The 18,952-nt window shown below is 55.8% G+C and overlaps 1 protein-coding gene across 2 annotated transcripts in view; it reads left to right on the top strand.

Annotated features, from left to right (window-relative positions):
* The first annotated feature begins 341 nt into the window (after positions 1–341).
* Positions 342–18,952, top strand: part of SEZ6 (seizure related 6 homolog) — a 45,138-nt gene continuing 26,527 nt past the window's right edge. For both annotated transcript variants that reach the window (XM_036341944.1, XM_036341943.1), the window contains exon 1: positions 342–571. In XM_036341944.1, coding sequence (XP_036197837.1) covers positions 517–571 — 55 coding nt within the window. In that variant the 5' untranslated portion in view covers positions 342–516. The remainder of the gene's footprint in view (positions 572–18,952) is intronic.

The raw sequence follows: 18,952 nt of genomic DNA, 5'->3' as shown, positions 1-18,952 counted from the left end.
GCCTCACTCGCGTTCTTCCCAGGTCGCCCTTGGCGCCCTCAGGTACCAGGAGGGGGTGGGGAGCGTGGGGAAGAGGATGCTCGCTCATGGAGAATCCAGTTAGAACCCCATCTCTTCGGCAGGCTGCTAAGGAGGGCAAGGGTGACTGGGCTTGGCTGGGCGTGGGCAGCGCGGAAGGGCGGGGCCGTGTGCCCCCATGAGCAGGGCCGCGCTTCCCCGGAGCTGGAGGCAGCGGTGCCCGGTGCTCCCGCCGCTGGGTCTTCTGCGCCTTTGCTTGAGACTTTACGGTAAGCCGCTCCTCCCGCGCCCCCGCCCCCAGGCCCGCTCCGCGATCCCCGGCGCCGACGCCAGGCGCTGGCCGTGGTGCTGATTCTGTCAGGCGCTGGCGGCGGCAGCGACGGCGGCGGCCCCGCTCCCTCTCCCGCCGGACCCTGCTCTGTGCCCCGCGCCCGCGCCCCAGCGAGCCCCCCGCCCTCCCGCCGCGGCCCGGACCCGGGCGCGGCTACAACCAACATCATGCTCCCGGCAGCCCTGCTGCTCCTGCCCTCGCTGCTGGCGCTTCTGGCTCACGGTAAGGGACCCTGGCGTCCGGCCGCAGGACGGGGACGAGGACAGGTCCCGGGGTGGGAAGGGAGGGCTGTCCGGCGCCCTGCTCCGCGCATCTGGCTGTTCCGCCGGCTGCGCTGCCCCCGCACCGGCCGAACCGGGCGGGGCGCGGGCTCCGCGGGCGGGAAGCTGCCGCGGCTCCCGCCATTCGCGCCCGGCCGAGACCTCGCCTTTAATCATCTTCCCGGATCTAATGGGATTTCTCTGCTGCAATTCATCACGCCACCCCCACCCCGCACACACTCTCGCGCTCACCCGCGCGCTACCTCGCCACGCTCCAGGGAGGGAGGCCACAGGGCGGTGAGCCTGGACGGTCCTGCCGGCGGCCGCGGTCCCGCCTTTCCTGCCGCCCTCCAAACTTCGCTCGACTTTGCTGCGGGTTCCAGAGGCCCTCGCGCCCCCGTGGCGGAGGGACGGGGCGGGATGGCGGCCGGACCCGGAGTTGGGACGTCGCTCACTTCCCTCGGTCTTGCCGCTGCCATGCCGGAGTCGGAACCTCGTGTACGATTCCGGGGAAAGTCGGCGGCTCTGGGCCCCGCAACCGGCTCCGCGCTCGGCCCTAGGCTGCAGCGGCTGAGGTCCTGGGATAGATACTTTGTCCTCCCCAGGTCTTTTCCGCGCGCGCGCAGCGCTGGTCACACACACACACACACACACACACACACACACACACACACACACACGTCCAGAGCTCTTCCTCCTTCCAGGCCAGCCCTCCTCTCAGCTCCCTCCCACCCTATGTGGGGAGACTCGTCGGAGAAGACCTGCCACCCACCCTACCGCCTCAAGCCCTCCGCCATCAGTGCAGTCCCATCTCCAACTTCATCTGTCCGGGGTTGAGGGAAGCTTGGCCTTGGAGTGGGCAGTAAGGGGGTGTTGGGGAGAGGTTGGTGGTTCTGTGCCTTTGGGAGGAAAGGTTTCCGAGCCTACAGGGGACCTGCTGCCTGGGCTTAAACAAGCACTCACCAAAGCTACCTCCGCCCAGGTCTTTCTTGCAGTGCATTTGGGTGGGCTGGGACCTTGCTTGAAGTTGGGACCTGCTGCCTTTCGCAGTGTGGTTTGTAGAACCCAGTGTGGACGAAGGAGAATGTAGACACTTCTAAACCTCCGTGCTCAATCTTTCCAAGCCGTTTTGAGGTCAGGCAGCGGGGCCGGGGTCAGAGTGAGCCCCGGGATGGCAGTTCTCTTCACTCTGCGGCCCCAGGGCACAGAAGTCCTTCTCTGAACCTCTGGCTCCAGCTGCATCCAGCCGTCGCATTGGGCCGATGTCCTCACCCCATCCCCTAGCTGACCTCGCAGGGTTCATACTTGGTGCCCAGAATTCAGAACGTGTGTGTTCATATTAAGGGGGTTGTAGCCCCTTAAACCCCATACCATCTGGGACAGGCAGGGAGGGGAAGCCAACATCCTAGCCCAGCTATCCCAGGAGCTAAGACCTGTCTTGGGGTCCAGCCGGACTTCCGATGGACAGCTCTCCTGGGGCACAGGGCCGGCGTGTGCCTCCTCCCCTGCGTGTAGTCTGGAGCCTGGTGTGTGGGTGTGTCAGTTTGAGTGTGAATGTAATCGAGGCCCAGTGTATCTGGAGTAGAGGGTCCAAGGGCGTCTGTGCTTCAGGAGGTCTGGATGTTGGGTGAGAGCTCAGCTGTGAGCAGGTGTGAGGAGTGTGTAAGAATGCTAGTGTGCAGTGCAGCCTCTACCAGGGAGCTCTCTGCAGGGCTGGGGTGAGATTGCCTGCGGGTCTCCAGGAGAATGGCTGGTGTGGCCAGGAGTCCAGGGAGCCCTCCTGGGGGTGAGGGGTGAGTGTCCACTCTATGGCTGAGGGTCTGTGTATCGCCGGCCAATGTCCCTCCCTGACCCATCCAGACCTTCCTAACACCCGTGGGGCCACCCGCCCAAGGGATATGTGGGGTAAGGGAAGATCTTTATTTTCCCTCTTTAAGGGAGAAGAGGAGGCAGCCCGGCAGTGCCCAGGCTGAGGCGAGAGGGCTTGCACCTGGGCTTGCCCTGGCACCCTCTTCCCTCCCAGCAGGTGTGAGGTCCCAGGTGGTGGGCTACTAAGTCCTCTCATCGGGAGGCAGTGTATCGGGCCACCTCTGGGCTCCTGGCGGCGGCTGTCAAGAGAAGGCTGAAGGGGCTGTGAGCCTTTGCAGCCCAGGCGGTGCATCCGCAGCCTCGTGGCCTCAAGAAGGGCCTTTAGAGCTTTGCTCACACAGAGGCCTAGGTCTGCAGACCCTGGGATACGGCCAGGAACAGCCCAGAATCAGGAGGTGGAGGGGGCAGGGAAAGATGTCTCTGGGCCTGGCTCAACCTGATAAATGCAGTCCCTTATTCCACACCTTCCCCCACCCCCAAAGCTGCCGGGCTAATTGTTCCCAGCCGGGAGGGGTGTCAGGGGCCACTGGTCATACTCCCAACCTGTGAGCAGTGCCCAGAAGATCCTGCCACAAGTAGGAGGGAACCGGTGTAGGAGGGGCAGCACCGTGCCGGTGCCGTGCCAGGGCCTGCTGTGTCAGTTTCATGATTTTTAATGAGTAATTACCTTTAGTCATTCTCCTAATTTTTGAATATCAATAAAGTTAATTAAACTCTGCATGTGTGAATGTGGCCTGGGGAGATTGCCAAGGTGGTAGTGGCAGAGGAAGGGCTGTAGTTGAGTCTCCAGGGGGCAGAGGCTGTGTGACCTTAAAAGGGATGCTCCACCTCTCTGAACTCCGGGTGCCTGGTGGAAAGAGGGAGGGATGAGGTGACAAGTAGGGGTTGCTCACTCTGCCAAGAACTTGGAGCATGGCGTATGGAGGGGGAAAGAGAGGAGGAGGAAGAGTGTTTGGCATCCAGCACCACAAGGGTTAACAAACCAGGGCTGTCTTAACCTAAAATGGTAATTGCTGCTTCCTGAAGACTCTGTGCTGGGCTCAGGATTCTGAAAGAACATTCCTGAGTCTAGGGGCTGCAGCCAAAGCCAATACCAGCCCTGCTCCCGGTCCCCCAGCCTGGCATTTTGGAGGCAAAAAGTGGGTGCTGGGGACAAGGCTGCATGGGAGCCAATCTAGTTTCCACTCAGTGCCCCAGAGGTTGACATGGTGGGCAGGAGGCTCCCCTGTGCTTCTGAGGAGACTGGAGGACTTAGTAACTGCCAGGGACGGAGGGGAATTATGGGTTGATTTTTTTGCCCCTCACGGGCCTAAGCTCTTCAGGCTTGGCAAGCCCTGGCAGCGGTCCCAGCATCCTCAGCAGGGTGGCAGCTTAAAATGCCTTGGGAACACCATGGGGAGCTAATGGGGATCGAGGAGACACAGGGGCTGGGCTTAATTAGAAACTGGGCTTAATTAGAGCTTCTCTACCCCTCTCACCATGGCTGCCTGAATGGTGGAGGGCATATCAGAAAGCCTGTTTCCTTAGCCCCTCCTTCCACACTGCCCTAGGTGCCCAATCCCTCCAGTCTCCTCCCACCCTCCTGGTCCCCAACTCTCCAAGCCCTTTCAGGCCCAGTTGCCAGGCTGAGCTCAGCTCAAGGATGCTGCGCCCCCACCTGGGCAGAACTATCAGAGCAAGGCACCCCACCCAGCAAACAAGAGAGTGTGGGAAAGAGCCTATAGGTAGAGGTTACTTTAGTGAAGGGAACTCTCCGCCCAGACGGTTAGGAGACCAAGCTCTCTGTGTGGCCTCAGGCATGCTTCGGTCCTCTCCGTATCTCTACTTTCTTTTCTTTTTTTTCTTTTTTAAATATATTTTTATTGATTTCAGAGAGGAAAAGAAAGGGAGAGAGATAGAAACATCAATGATGAGAGAGAATCACAGATCGGCTGCCTCCTGCACTCCCCACACTGGGGATCGAGCCTGCAACCTGGGCATATGCCCTGACCAGGAATCAAACCTTGACCTCCTGGTTCATAGGTTGACGCTCAACCAATTGAGCCATGCTAGCTGGACTGTGGGTCTCTACTTTCTGCAACATCCAGGGTAAGGTTGCACCACTCTGGTGGTTGCCAAGTCTGGGATCACACCAGGCCTTCACGGGCTGTCAAGTCATGCAGATTCCTGGGTCCCCAGCTTCCTCTCAGGGAGGAAGAGCCAGGATTTGTATGTAAGAGGCTGGGGGAAGGCAGAAAGAAATGCTGCCCGGCCTGGTCATTAGCTGGGAGGTGGACAGCAGACACTAGGAGGTCTTCAAGGCCTCTTCCATACTAATTCCTTCTGCCTGAAATTCTTTTCTCCCGCTGGGCCAAACTGCCTCACTCCACCTCATACTTCAGGTCTTGGCTTGGTGGGCACTTCATGTAATTCCTTAGCACATATGAATCATCTATGATATGGTTTTCAAAGGAAGCCTCACCTGACCTCCAGTTGAGTCAGGGGACTGCTGTGCTCCCACCATCCCCTGGCTTCCCCCATGAAGTTATTCATTGTGTTGGGTCGTGAGCGCCTGATTGCTTGATACTCCCCTCCAGGAGCAAGACTGAGGCCACGAAGTCTGTTTTGCTCACTCCCTCCGTCTTGGGGCAGCTCCAGAATTCCTATTTGGAAGAAGTTTAGTGTCAGCTGACTGTTTAGAAAGGAGTGAGCAATGGTGGATGCATGGCAGCTGAGGCTGCGTCTTGAAGCTGAGTTTGCATAACCACCACACTATTTTTACATAGATTTCCTAACGGCTGGCCTATTACCCCGACTGTAAATTATAGCCTTTACTTAGTTTTTTCCTCCCACAAATTAAGCTGTCACACCATCAGCCTGAAGTGGCTTGGAGATGGGGTGCTGATGGCCATTCTGAGAGGGCTAAAACCTCCCGCCAGCCACTTCTTACGGCTACCACTGCTCGTGTCCCCAGTGGCAGAGCCTAGCACACAGCAGACATTAAATACATACTGAATAAACTCACGAGAGTTGCACGGTGGCAGAGTTAAGCCTGGAGTTCAGGCTTCTTGACTCCCTCCTCCAATACCTACCCACCACCTCTGGGGTGTCCTGTATGAACTTAAGGACTGAGGTAAGGGGAAGGCAACCCCATGCCATCTGGCTTCATAGCCCCTTCATTTATCTCAGCTTCACACACCCTCACAGAGCTTGGAAGGGAATCTTGGGGACAGCTCTGAAACTGTCAAGCTCATGAAGGCAAGGTGGGGGTCAAGGTGTTATTCAGGACCACAATTCATGCCCACAAACCTTTCACATCTCCTAAAAGAGCAGTCCCTGAGGTACACCCATCTAGGGTTCATTCACTTCACAAACATGTATTGAGGCGTGAGGTATGGCCCAGAACACTCAGGAGCCAAACCTTCCATATCCTTTTTCTATTTAACACAACAAGGGACTAGTTATGTCCCACTTTACAGATGGGAAAACAGAGTTTCAGAGAGATTAAGTCAGTTATTCTGGGCTCCAAGCCAATAAGCTATAAGGCTTCTCCTAATCCCCTGCCCATTTTTGCAAAACCTGGCTTTAGCCAGTTGGTAGCTATATCCAACAGCCAGCCTGAAGCAGAGCCTCCGTAGAGGCAGATGGGAACCCAGGAGAGTATCACTATCCTAATAATAACAATAACAACAAGAATAAAATAGCAGCAACCATAATAGCAAACATTTATTGGGCATTAACTATGTGCCAGGCACTGTACTAACTGCTTTATATACATTCACTCATTTAGTCCTCATATCATTCTACGAGATAGAAGCTATTATCTGCATTTTATAGGCCAGTTCAAGCCCGTGCTGCCAGACAGACCCAGGTAAATGGCCCCTAACTTTCTTCCAGCACATTTCTGGTGATGACAGTGGCTTATCTTCTTGATGTCTACCCTCAGTCCTTACTGCTGTAGATTAGAAACATTTTATCTTGCTCAATCCTTAGTAGCAAAGCAATAACACTTCCTTTCTGACACTTGGAGATCAGGGTACAACACAGGGCTGGGAGTGAGGTGAACCCTGAATCTTGGCCCAGAGGTCAGTGACCTTGCATGACTCATCCTCTCACCCTTTGGGAGCCTTGGAGAATGATAGGACCAGTCACTCTAGTCTTGGCATCCTAGGCTGCCCCCCATCCCCTCCACCCCCCTCAGCCTCAGCCCCCAGGTGAGAAGACCCAAACTGGCCTGAAGCTCAGCTCCTAGATGGGCTAGACGCCAAGCCTGCCTACCTATACCCAACTGCCAACCCTGGCATAGGAGGGCTGATCGATGCTGAAGCCGCCGGCGGTGTTGTTGGCCATTGATTGTTGAGATTTCTCGGCGGGCTCTGGAGCAAACAAACCTGCCGCTTTTCCAACAACAATCCAGGTCTCCGGCTGCAGAGTCTGCAGTCTTGCTGGCAGGCGGGCTGGCGGGAAGGGGTGGGGGTGGGAGGTCCTGGCTGGGCCCAGCAGGGACAAGGGGCTCTGCCAGGAGACAAAAAGGAACTGAGTGGGTGTGGGAAGGGGGACAACAGAGAGACTGGGTGAGGATGCTGGAGTGACCCCTAGGCCCTGTGTATGCCTTGTACATCTATCAAATTTTGCTCCGGCATTTTCCATACCTAGAATGCTACTCTGGGTCCTTCAGCTTATTTCAGTTCTCCCACACTCTCTTTTCCTGATCATTCAGCCCAGAGAGCTTTCTCTGTCCTCTGGACACCAAATAGCTCCCATCAGGAACTTAGCCTGTCCATCCTTCATCCACCCATCCATTTTCATTCTATTCAGCACCTAACAGGCTCTCTGATGGGCAAGAATACAACATAATCCTTGCCCTTCAGGAACTCAGGTTAGACGGGTAGCTGCCTTCTTAATAAGCTCAGCTGTGACTGCCTCCCCAGCTAGACCAAGGACCCTCTGATCTTGATTAAATGAGATTCAAATGAGATGCCAATAGCACCTACATGGTCCAGCCACTCACCTTCCTAAGAACAAGAGATTTCTTGCCAAGGACTGCTCTGGGCCTCAGTTTTTCTATCTCTAGCAAGAGGGCTCACTTTGTGGGTCTTTGAGGGCCCAGCAAGCCTCGGGGATCCCTAGGCCTACATTCCCACAGCTCTTCCCATCTCTGCAGGGTCGGGGTGCTTCCCCAACCCCCCAACAAGAAAGAGCAGGTGCAGGGTCCCTATTGCCACCAAGCCGCATGTGTTGCAGAATCCATTCAGTGTGTCTCTCCCCTCCACCAGTGCGGTCCCCAGGGGCCCAGCCTGTATCCTGGCATCAACCTCAGCATCTCCTCCAATCCCCCACTCCTCCCTTCCCCACAAGCTCCTCTCTCCACCCTCAGGACCCTCCTTCCAGCTGGTCATCGGGCTGAGAGGGCAGAACTGTGAAATGTGCCTGAACCACAGATCACCGCCCCCCACAGATGCTCATTTGTATGCTGTTTTACCCACCCCACCCCCCTTTGCATGCTGGCTCCTTATTAAAGGCACAGAGGCAGACCCTGCCCCTCCACACTCCCAGTCCAGAGCTTCCTCTCCTCCATAGCCTCTTCCTCCCTCCCTCCCAGCCCAGCAGCTGAGCACCCGTTCCTTTGTCCCCCTAGCAGCCACCTGCTGAGTGTCTGGCCTGGGTCCCACCAGCCAGCAGGTGCCTAGGGAGACCCAGAGCCTGTGAGGGAGCAGTGTGGAGAGCCACGTTGTGGGTCAGGAGGAGGGTGTAGCCCCATAGGAAGAACATAATTAGAAGAGTACTGGTCAGGGAGCCAGAACCCCAGGGTTTAAACCCAATATTGGCTCTTGCTGGCTGGGTGATCTTGGGCAAGTTGTGTCACCTTCCTGTGCCTCAGCTTCCTTGGGATTCATGGTGCCTGTCCCACCTCTTTCAAAGAATAGCAGCAAGATCAAAGGCAATCAGAGGGGTTGGTACTGGAAAGAAACCAGAAGACCTGCTTGAGGGGAGGGTCCTCCAGCAGCCAGAGCTGTCCATCACCAGGAGGGGCTGCTTTTCAGGTAGTCGCCGGAGGGGCTGGATCAGAAGCTGGAGGAGCCCAGGGCTGGACAGTTGAGACAGCTGGCCCAGGTCTGACCAGGAAGGCAAGACTAGAAGTGCAGAGCGATGAAGGTTGGGTTCGGGGTGCTTCTAAGGGCCTCCTCCTGGCTCACTGCTCTTATGGACATTGTCTTAGACATCATTTACATCCAGCAAGGGATGTGCTGGTGGTTTGAAACATCTGGTCTGGCAGCTGGCAGGCTCCCTCCTGCCCTCTTTTCTGGCTGATCAGAGGAAATGGAGTAGATGAAGGAGTCACCTTCTTCTGAGTACAGAAGAGTCCATGGCATCTCCAGGCAAAGGGACCAAACAAAGCATGCACGAGAGATCAAGAAATCATTTGTACATTTGCTTATTCAGCCTCCTTTGTCCTCCTTCCTTCACTGCCCACTCAGTTCTTGCCAATCTACTGGCAGAGCCCACCCCTGCCCTACTGGGTCTGGACACCTCCCCTCCCCCCCCCCCCCCCCCCCCGCCAGTGCCTGCCAGCCCAAGCTAGGAGGAAGCCTGCTGATCAGGTTGGGGTGGTGCTCCTGAAGCCCCAGCCACCTGAGTGGTGCCCTGAGTCTGGTCCCTGTTGCACTGCACTGCTGATGCTGCCTCTGGGGCCCCTGGTCCTTCCCTGCCCTGGGCCTCAAGCAGAAGAGTTTGAAAGGGACAGGGGAAGAGGTCCTAGCACTCTCAACTCAAGGTGTCAGCACACCCAGACTGGCAGGGTCCTTGGAGGTCAAAGCAAGGTTAGGGTAAGAGAGAAGACTGAAGGGTTGGAGGTACGCCAGCTGGGCCTATTTGGGGTTCCTAGGGGTCTCAGGGAGAAGCCCCAGATGTGCAGGTAGCCACGTCTGTGCACATCTCTGCCCTGCTTGTCCATCTATTCCTCGGGTGTCTGTGTCCACACGCCCCTACATATCGTGCCCTCTGTCTCTGTATCTTGGGACTGTGGTCCTTGGTGTAAGCACAGCAGGCCCCAACTCAGGCCTGTCTCTCCCTCCCCCAGAGCCCCTTCCACTCTCTTCTTCCCCACTCTTGGACTCTATTGTTCCCTCAAGGAGACTCAGAGCTGGAGCTGCCGCTGCTATTTTTAGCAGCTCTGCACCCCTCCCCTCCCCCTCTCAGACTTGCTGGGGGAATGGGGTTATGGACAGGCCAAGCCTGGGGAGCCTCACAGGCTGGGGTGCTGGGAAGGTAAGGCCCTTTCCCCTCAGTCTAACAAGGCCATGATGGCACGGAGAGCCTGGGATCGGCTACAGGTGCAGGGCCCACACTCTGGGGCAGGTTAGGCTTCCTTCTACTTACCTGGGCTGGGAGAAGGTCCCAGGCTGTCCTCCCTCTGCCGCCTCCAAGTCCCTAAGGACAGAGACAGAACTCAAGCCTCCAGTGACTGTTCCCCAGGCCGTTTGGAAGTAAGGCCAGACCTCCGGGGTCTCCCCCATGGAAGCTGGAGAGGCAGAAAAGGGTGCAAAGTGTCAGGAAGTCAAGGGGAGGGAGGCATACCTGGATGAGACTACCACCCCACCCCGCCCAGGGACCTCTGGTGCCACCCTGGCACTTTCCAGAGGGGTTTCAGATTCTTGCTAAGGCTCAACTTTGCCAAAAGGCCACGCTTAGAGCCCCTAGCCCTCCAGACCCTTGGGGCTTCTGGGTTCCACCCCATCACTGTCCCAGCTGATCTGAAAACTGACACCAGCTGGGAGGGGTAGGATACAGCAGTTCAAGGAGCTTAAACCTAGGGACCAAGAAGGAAGGCAGCCCTGGCCCAATCCGAGTCGGTGTCTGCCCTATGGGCTCAGGCTGCCCTTGCTTTCAGAGATCTTTTGTCCCTGCATCTGTCCTTCTATTTGTCTCTTGGGCTCTGCAGAGCAGGGACAGCTCCAGGCCAGTCTCCTGGGCTAATGGTTGCCCAGCTAGAGCACTTCTCTCAGCTATCTGATCCTATTTCTCTATCCGTGGCAGTGGTTCTCAATCTTCCTAACGCCGCGACCCTTTAATACAGTTCCTCATGTTGTGGTGACCCCCAATTTCATTGTTACAAATTGAACATAATTAAAGCATAGTGATTAATCACAAACACAATATGTAATTATATATGTGTTTTCCGATGGTCTTAGGCAACCCCTGTGAAAGGGTCATTCGACCCCCAAAGAGGTCGCGACCCACAGGTTGAGAACCACTGATCTGTGGGCTGGGGAAGATTAATCAAATAGTGTAGGTGAGTGGGCCAGCAGACCCTGGCACACAGTAGGTGCTGGAAAATGTTAAATCTCTCCCTTGGTCTTTGTCTCACACCTCCATCTCCCACCTCCCACCTCATGCCGCCCCCAAGCACATGCATATATATGTACACTTGCATACTCGCATGTATGCACACACACAGCCAAGCCCACCAGATGCTCAGCAAACACTGACCAGCAGGTGGAGATGAGAAGGGGCGGGGGGGCGGGGGTCAAGAACCATACAGAAGGAAAGCAGCAAGTCAACAGAGCCCAGTCCCCTGCCTTGCCAGGCCCCTCCATCTTTAGCACTACCCACCATGAGGCTCCATCAGCCCCTGAGGTTGAACACTGATAACAGAGGGGCTGTGGCTCTCCATCCACCCACCCAAAGACTTTCTAGAATACCTAAGTAAAAAGCCAGACAGCCCGGCCAGCGTGGCTGAGTGGTTGAGCGTTTACCTATGAACCAGGAGGTCATGGTTCAATTACCAGTCAAGGCACATGGCCGGGTTGCAAGCTCAATCCCTAGTAGGAAGCATGCAGGAGGCAGCCAATCAATGATTCTCTCTCATCATTGATGTTTCTATCTCTCTCTCCCTCTCCCTTCCTTTCTGAAATCAATAAAAATAGCGGGGGCGGGAGGGAGATCATGAAATCTTGGGGCTATCGGGTTGGTCATTCATCTCAGAGGTGGACACAGGTGCTGGGACAACAGCAGTGGGTGCTGGCTTTTGAACTTCAGGGTGGGGGCTGGGAGGAGGCAGCAGCTCAGAGCTGCTGATCAGGAGCCCAGGATGGTACCTGATCTCAAGCCCTGGCACCTTATGGCCCTGTCTTGCTGGGCTCGGTGGCTGGGAAGGACTGTCCTTGGCAGATGCTTGGAGCTGGGCAGGGGCAGAGGATGGAGCGGATGGCTGCTCCTCCCTAGATCACCCCCTGTTCCCAACTTCACCACTGGGCTGGGCTGAGCCAGCCCTGGTACTAGCTCCAGGGAGAATGCAGTTCCTGCTTTCACAGCCTTCCTCATTCCAGCTGACATTTCCAAGGTTTTTCATTCAGAGAAATATGGTCCCTGCTGCTGACAAGGTGGTGGTGGGAGGTGTTGGTGCTAGGGGAGGGCTCATCTGAGCACCAGCGCAGGGCCTTGTCTGTCCCCTGCCCTGGCCACACTACTGAGAGCCGGCATAATTGGTGGCGCATGGTAAATTGATTACTTACCTTGCCAGGAAGGGAGGTGGTGCAAAGGAGGCGCCCGCTGTTCCACTCCTTCTAGCCTGCCCAGGGTGGGGGTCGATTCTACTGTCCCCACCTCCACTGCCAGCTCCTTTCTCTTCCCAACCCCCACTCCAAGCCTCCAGCTCCTGTGCCACCTGCCCAGCCCCAGGAGCTGTGGGTAGGCAGGGCCAGGACCCCCAGGTCCCCAGGGCCAGCAGGCAGGCAGGAGGGGGAACACACGCAGGGCTGCAGGGGAAGGTGTAGAGCGCAGCAGGTGACTCTGTAGCAGAGGCCTCATTAATCACCTCTCCAGACCCCAGCTCTGCAGTGGCAAAACCATATTAGATTTTAAATTGGAAAGCGGAGAACGAGGCAGTTAGCTGGGAGTTCCCTCTACCCTGGGCCCCTGGTCACAGCCTCATGGGAGGGAGGGGCAGTGGGGAGAAAAAGGCAGGCCCTGCCGTAGCTCAGTGCTGCGTTCTTCTTCCCCTCCAGGCACCCAGAGCCTGAGGGACTGTCCAGGCCACATGGCCCCAGGAAGGATCGGGTTGGGGTCCAAGAAGGCAGCAGAGTGAAAAGCGGGGAGCAGAGCAGTTACCTTGGGAAAAGGTGTGTCCTTTCTGGGAGCCGGGGCCTTTCTGGCCTTGAGGACTGTGTGAAGCCAGGCTCCAGGGTGTGGTGAACATGGGCAAGGACAAATGGTAATGACCTGTGGCCCATGAATATGTTGGGCCACACACGCGCACACACGCACGCACGCGCATGCACACGCACACATGCATGCACATGCATTCATGTGCACACACAGGCCCACATACTCGCATGCACACACACATGTTCCTATGAAGCAGCAGCTCAGTGCTGTAGAATATTGAGCTCAGGCTGTGAAACAAGCAGACCCAGTTCAAACCCCTTATTTACCACTTTTCTCCTCTATGAACTAGGATGAGCAACTCTGTTTCTCAGCCTCAGTTCCTTCACATGTAAAGTGTAAAATATGACCCTGACCAGTGTGGCTCAGTTGGTTGGGTGTATGTTGGGTGTTGTCCCGTGCACCGAAAGATTGCAGGTTCAGTTCCCGGTCAGGGCACATGCCCAGAGTGTGGGCTCCATCCCTGGTAGGAATGTGCAGGAGGCAGCCGATTAATGTTATATCAATGTTTCTCTCTCTCTCTCTCTCTCTCTCTCTCTCTCTCTCTCTCTCTCTCTCGTTCCCTCTCTCTAAAAAATGAGAAACTATTCTTTTTTAATGTTTTAATGTAAAATATGGATTATAAATGCAAAAGGCTGTCATTCAGGGTGGAAGACAGCTCTCTAGAAGGTCCATGCCTGACCTGTAGCAGGTAATCAGTAAATGGGAGTGTGGCCCCCACCCTGGCCAGACTAGGCCCCTGTGCTCCTGACTGGGCAGTGAGATAGCGGCAAGTCAGTAGAGCACATCAGGAACCACCAGGGAACAGTCACACACCCTGGGCCAGATCCCACAGGCCAAGCATTCCTGGCTGTCCTTCCCCCATAAAGTCCTCCTAAACTGGCTCCGTCTGAGCTCCCAAAATTACCCATCAAACACCCCGTCCCTCAGCACACCAGTGCTCAGCCAAGGCTGGGAAGCAAATGTCATCGGTAGATGCCACTAATCCTCCCTAAGGAGTGAGTGGCTGATGGGCCCAGCTCCCTCGGGCTTTTATGAAAAATTTAAAGTCCCAGGGCTCCTTGTCATCTTTCCCTCGCCAACCCAAGTCCCCAGTTTCCTCAGGTCCGAAGGAGGGGAGCAGACACCGTCACCCTATCTTAACTCTTCCCTGGGAACCCCCCACTCCAGGCTCTTCCCTTCTGAGAGGCGGCGAACACTGCAAGCGTTGAGAGGCCCTGTTATGGGGCTGAGCTTTCCATTTTGGTAACCGCTCACCGCATGTGGCTCTTTAAGTATAAATTCATTAACATGAAATAAAATTTTAAATCTGTTCCTCAGTCTCACTAGCCACATTTCAAGTGCTCAGTAGTCATGTGTGGCTACTGGTTCTCACATTGGACACAGATAGAAAACATTTCCATCCTAGCAGAAAGCTCTGTTAGACCAGCGCCACTCCAGGGCTGGCCGACCTCTGGGTTTGAACATGATATATCCAAACTGGTAACTTGGGAGCTGGGTCCCAGTTTCCTCATCTATAAAATGGGATAATAAAGGTTCATATCTCATAGAGTTATCGTGAGGGTTAAATGAATTAATTCTGGTAAAGTACTTAGAATGGTGCTAGGAGTGTGGTAAATTCTCAGTAAATAGCAGCATTCAATATTTTTATTCACAGAGCCCTTTGTGGCTCATGGGATTCTATATAATATGAGAGCTGGCAGGGCCCTTAGATACTGAATCCATTTTACGGTTGGGGAAATAGAGGCTCAGGTTGGGGAAGTGATTTGCACATAGGGACCTAGTAAAGGGGCAGGACCAGGACCAGTGGGCCGCTTCCTGGCTGTTACCCACTACCCCCACCCATTCCTCCATCTGGCAAGGAGACCCCAACCCTGAAGACGCCGAAGCCCAGGGTTACCCACCACCCACCCCAGCACAATGAGGGAAATAGCTGCCCTGGCAGCTCAGGAAGCAGTGCGCTCTCTGCCCCTGGAGGTATATACCCATGGGTGGTAGACAGCCCAGAGCACTGGAGGGTTCGTGCTTCAGAGCAGTTGGGCCAGATGCTCTCTGAGCCCCAATAGCCTAAGTCCCAGCCCTGCCCCATGTTCGCTGTGTGACCTGGGACTCCGTTGCCACCTGCATAAATGAGGGAGGGATGAGATGCTCACAAAAACTAAAAGGATTCAGATTCTAGGATCAACCACGTCCTTGCTGGGAGCCTGGCCGAGAGGAGATCCGCCATTCATATCTGCATTGTGTATTTGACTGACTGCCGGGGGCTGACCAAGAGAGGGTAGTAAGAGGCTGTGCTGGGAGGTGGTCAGAGGCAGGGGAAGGGAGGGTAGTTGGGGCCAGGGGACCCGCCAGCCTATGCCAGCAGACACTCTTCATCAGCTGCCAGTGGGCGCTGTACTGGGACACTGCTGTTCTGGCTGACTGTCTTCTCCCTGCAGGACCCGCCCTGCCCATCCCTAGCTACCCTGCTGGCCAAGGGCCAGGTGCAATGGGGAGCAGAGAGCCTTCCCAGGGTGCGGAAGGGCAAAATCCCAGCTTGGAAACTGTGTGCCCTGAGTCCACCCTTCACCGTGCCTACCACCAAGAGTCAGCTATTGTGGACAGAGATGGAGGAAAAGAGAGATGCCTCTGGTTGGATCCTTGTCTATCAATGCAAGCTGTACATGGGCTGAAGTTCCATCAGGAGATCAGAAGAAGGAGCTATTGTCACTCAGCGGACCAGGCAGGGATGACTCCCCAGCGCAGGGATAGGAGGTGGGCCCAGTAGGATGGGGAGAGTTTGAAGAGACATAGTGAGCAAGTGGGCCAGAAAGAGGAAGAGAAGATCCCTTTGAGTATATCTCTGTGCCCACCCTAGCAACTGCCCCACCATGACACGATCAGGGCATCCTTCCCCATCACCCTGAGATACAGGGCTCCCAGCACAAGTGCCTCAGATGGTGGTGGCCAGGCTGGTGGGGAGACAGTAGGAGACCCCAGGAGCTACAGCTGAGGGCCTGTGGGAGCAGTGCACAGAGCTGAGCTGTGGAGCTGCCCACATCTGGGTTCTGCTCCTGGCTTGCCACTCATTAACTGTGCAACCTTGGACAAGTTAATTAACCATTCTGGGCCTCAGTGTCCTTGTCTCTAGGGACCTCCCTGGAGTAAGGAGAGAAGAGATGACATGTTAGGGTGCTAAGGACATGGTCCACACGCAGTTAGCACTGAGTAATAGCAACTGTTACCAGCCCCAGCTGCCTGGCTCCAGGCCACAGGAATGTGTCCATTCTGGCTCTGCTGTATGTTCTAGGTGACCTTGGAGAAGCCACATCCCAGCTCTGGGTCTCAGTATCCCCATTTGTCATATGGGACTTATATTATTGCCTTCCCTGTTAATACAAGTAGTCAAACAGCAGCAAACCTACCTCAGATGCAGAGACGCTGTAGGGGTAGTTATTTCAGTAGCACGTGGAATTAGAAGCTCTAGAACAGGATGTCACCTAGGGCTTCGGGGATCCTATTTGGCCCCACCAGCCTCCAGCTGGGGCCCCTCAGGTCAGCATGCGGGATGGCCCAGTGAAACCCTCACTGTGGAGACCGGCCCTGGCTCTGGGGAGCTCAAGCACTCTCACTCCCAGGGCCTCTCTTCCCTCCCTGGGGCTCTAGGATAATGGGGGTTCTGCAGGGGCCAGGCCCTCACTAATCCCCTATTAAAACTTCAAAGGGGCTAAGAAACCTCTAGAATAAACTCATTAACTTTTATGGGCTAATAAATGGATCCCATTAAATTCTCATTCTCCCTGTGCTGGGCCAGCTTAACCTCCAGAACCCAGCGGGGTGGGCTCCTTGCCCACTGCATCCCCCAGGCTCTCCCTGTACCTACCTGCTGTCCTGCCGCCCGCACCCCATCCCAGAGCTGGTGCCACCACAAGGAGGGAACCAAGTCTGACATCTCAGAACTCTGGATTCTGCTCCTGTGTCTACCTCCAAGGGGCCAGCAGCTCAGGCCCCGGAAGGGGAATACCTGGCACCCCTGCAGGGGCTGCCCTTGCAGAGGATGGGGTGGGGCTGGCAGATGAGAACATAGATGGTCCTCACCAAACTCAAGATGTCCCCAGTCCACAGACGAAGAAACAGAGGCTCAGTGGGCACAGCCCCCTGCCCAGGTCAGACAGCTGGTGAGGATTGTACCCTGAGGATTTCTGGCTGTGTGGTGCAGAAAGATCTGCAGGAAAATAGCCCCACGGGGACAGCCCAGTTGGCCCTGAGATGGCATCTGGAGTCGTAAACTGTTGCGTGGTCCACACAGACCAATTTCAGCTTCACAGCACTGTGACCCTTGGCAGCCTCCTGGGCCTCTCTGAGCTTCAGTTTCCCCAACTATCAGACAATGACAAGAGCACTTACCTAGCTGGATGCTCTAAAGAACCGTCCCCCCCAAATGTTTTGGCTTCCCCTAAACATTCACTAGGCACCCCTCCTCCCATTCTAATCTGAGCCTGTCGGGGTAGAACACGTGGGCCCTCATCTCTACTTTTACCCAGCTGGGCCCTGGGAGGAGGGGGCAGAGCAAGAGACCTTCCGTGGGAGGCCCAAGCTGGGACTGTGGGGGAGGGGGCCTCCAATCCCCAGAGGGGCGACATAGGGGGGTGGCACGGGCCAGGAGGCAGGAGAGGGAGAATCCACCGGGGAAGCATCCTGAATGGCTCATTAGTGCCGATGAAAGCCTTTTTTCATTTCGTCTAAATACTTTAAACAGGGCTCCCTCCGATGTCTATTTGCATAGCTTAAGAGCTAATGCAGGGGGAGGGCCCGGGCGGCTGCAGGGCCACTCCAGGGCTGGGGGCGGCAGAAGCTCTGGGCAGCCTCTGCCTCCACAATGGTGGTGGGGGAAGGGGAGTGGTATTTCCCAGACCCAGCCCTAGGATGCTGCCAACTTGGGGGCGTTGGGGGAGTACATTCCCGTGTTCAGGCACTGGGTGGATTGGGCAGCTGGGGATCATCATGGGGACTGTCTTGCTGTGGGCATGTCCCCCACAGACATGCAGGCCTTGAAGGTGGCTGCATTTTGCAAGGTGGTACCACATTGTCCTCCACACCTCAGCCACACAACAAGGAACATGGACCCTGAGAGTACAGGCCTCACCCTGGGCCGGCAGCCTCCCCACTCTAGAAGCCTGCCTCTCAGCCTTACCCTGGCAGGGGGCTGCCCAGCCTCGCAGTACTATGGCCGCTCCCTCAGTGCCCTCAGGAAACTGCTATTTAGAGCATTCAGAGTCTCACAAAACGCCTCCAAAGCGCCCATTTTATAGCCAATGATACAAAAACTCGCCCAGGTTCACATGATGTTTAAGTGGCAGAGCTGACATTTGAAGGAACCTGGGCCCCAGCCCTGTGGAGCAGTGCTGTTGGGTCTCTGGTTTGGGTCCCAGACTCAGATGTGCTTCGGGAATGTGGTGGGGGCTCCCTGGGTCCCAGCCTAGCTTGGCTGAGACTCAACTCAGGTGCCAGAAGCCTGAGACTATGGCCCCAGCTCCACTTCTAACCTGTGTGATCCCTTGGACAAGTCCATTCTTCTCTCTAAGCCTTGGTTTCCTCCACTGGCTGGAATGTCTCTGCTGGGTAGCTCTAGTCTCTTCTGCGAGGCAGGCTGGTGAGGAAAGACTAAAGCTTTGAAGCCAGATCAGCGTCGGTTCAAATCCCAGCTCCAGCCCTGTGTCATGGGGCAAGTCCTCACCTCACCTCTCTAGGCTTCAGGTTCTTTGTAATGTGGGGATAAGATTCTCATTTCATAGAGGTGTGGTGTCAATTAAATAATACAGGTCTGGGAACGGCCTGACTCAGTGTCTGGCACATAATAGGTACCTGATGAGACTGGGCATCTGGGTCCCTGACATCTCCTGAATCACACACTCTCGCCCTTTGTCAGTCTGCACCTTTGAACTTGGTCAGCCCAGGCAGAGAGACTGTAGGGTGGGGTGGGGGGTGTTGGGAAGGGGACTGTCACAGGGCCTCAGGCTTCCATCGGAGTTAACCAGGGTGTCTGAAGATGCCCTCTTCCCAGAAATGGCTTGTCTCCCCGAGATTATCTTACCCTCTCTGACAGTGGGTGGCACCCTCTGGGACCAAGTGGCAGCTGATTGCAGAATCAATTTGCTCGTTTGATATGCTATCTCAATCCCATTTAACCAAGTGCTCAGTGCCCCCAGATAACACAATCAGTGCAATCGACAGTGATGGGAGGTGCCCATTAGCTCTGCTCCATTGCCCAGCACCCACCTGGCAGCCAGCGGGAGGAGCTGTGCCCACTATGGACCCTTCCTGAGAAAGAGGATCTTTGCACTCTCCCAGG

This window comes from Myotis myotis, unplaced genomic scaffold (genome assembly GCF_014108235.1).
Source record: "Myotis myotis isolate mMyoMyo1 unplaced genomic scaffold, mMyoMyo1.p scaffold_m19_p_17, whole genome shotgun sequence".
Taxonomy (NCBI): domain Eukaryota; kingdom Metazoa; phylum Chordata; class Mammalia; order Chiroptera; family Vespertilionidae; genus Myotis; species Myotis myotis.
Note: the sequence above shows the minus strand (reverse complement) of the source record. Positions and strands in the feature narration are given on the sequence as shown.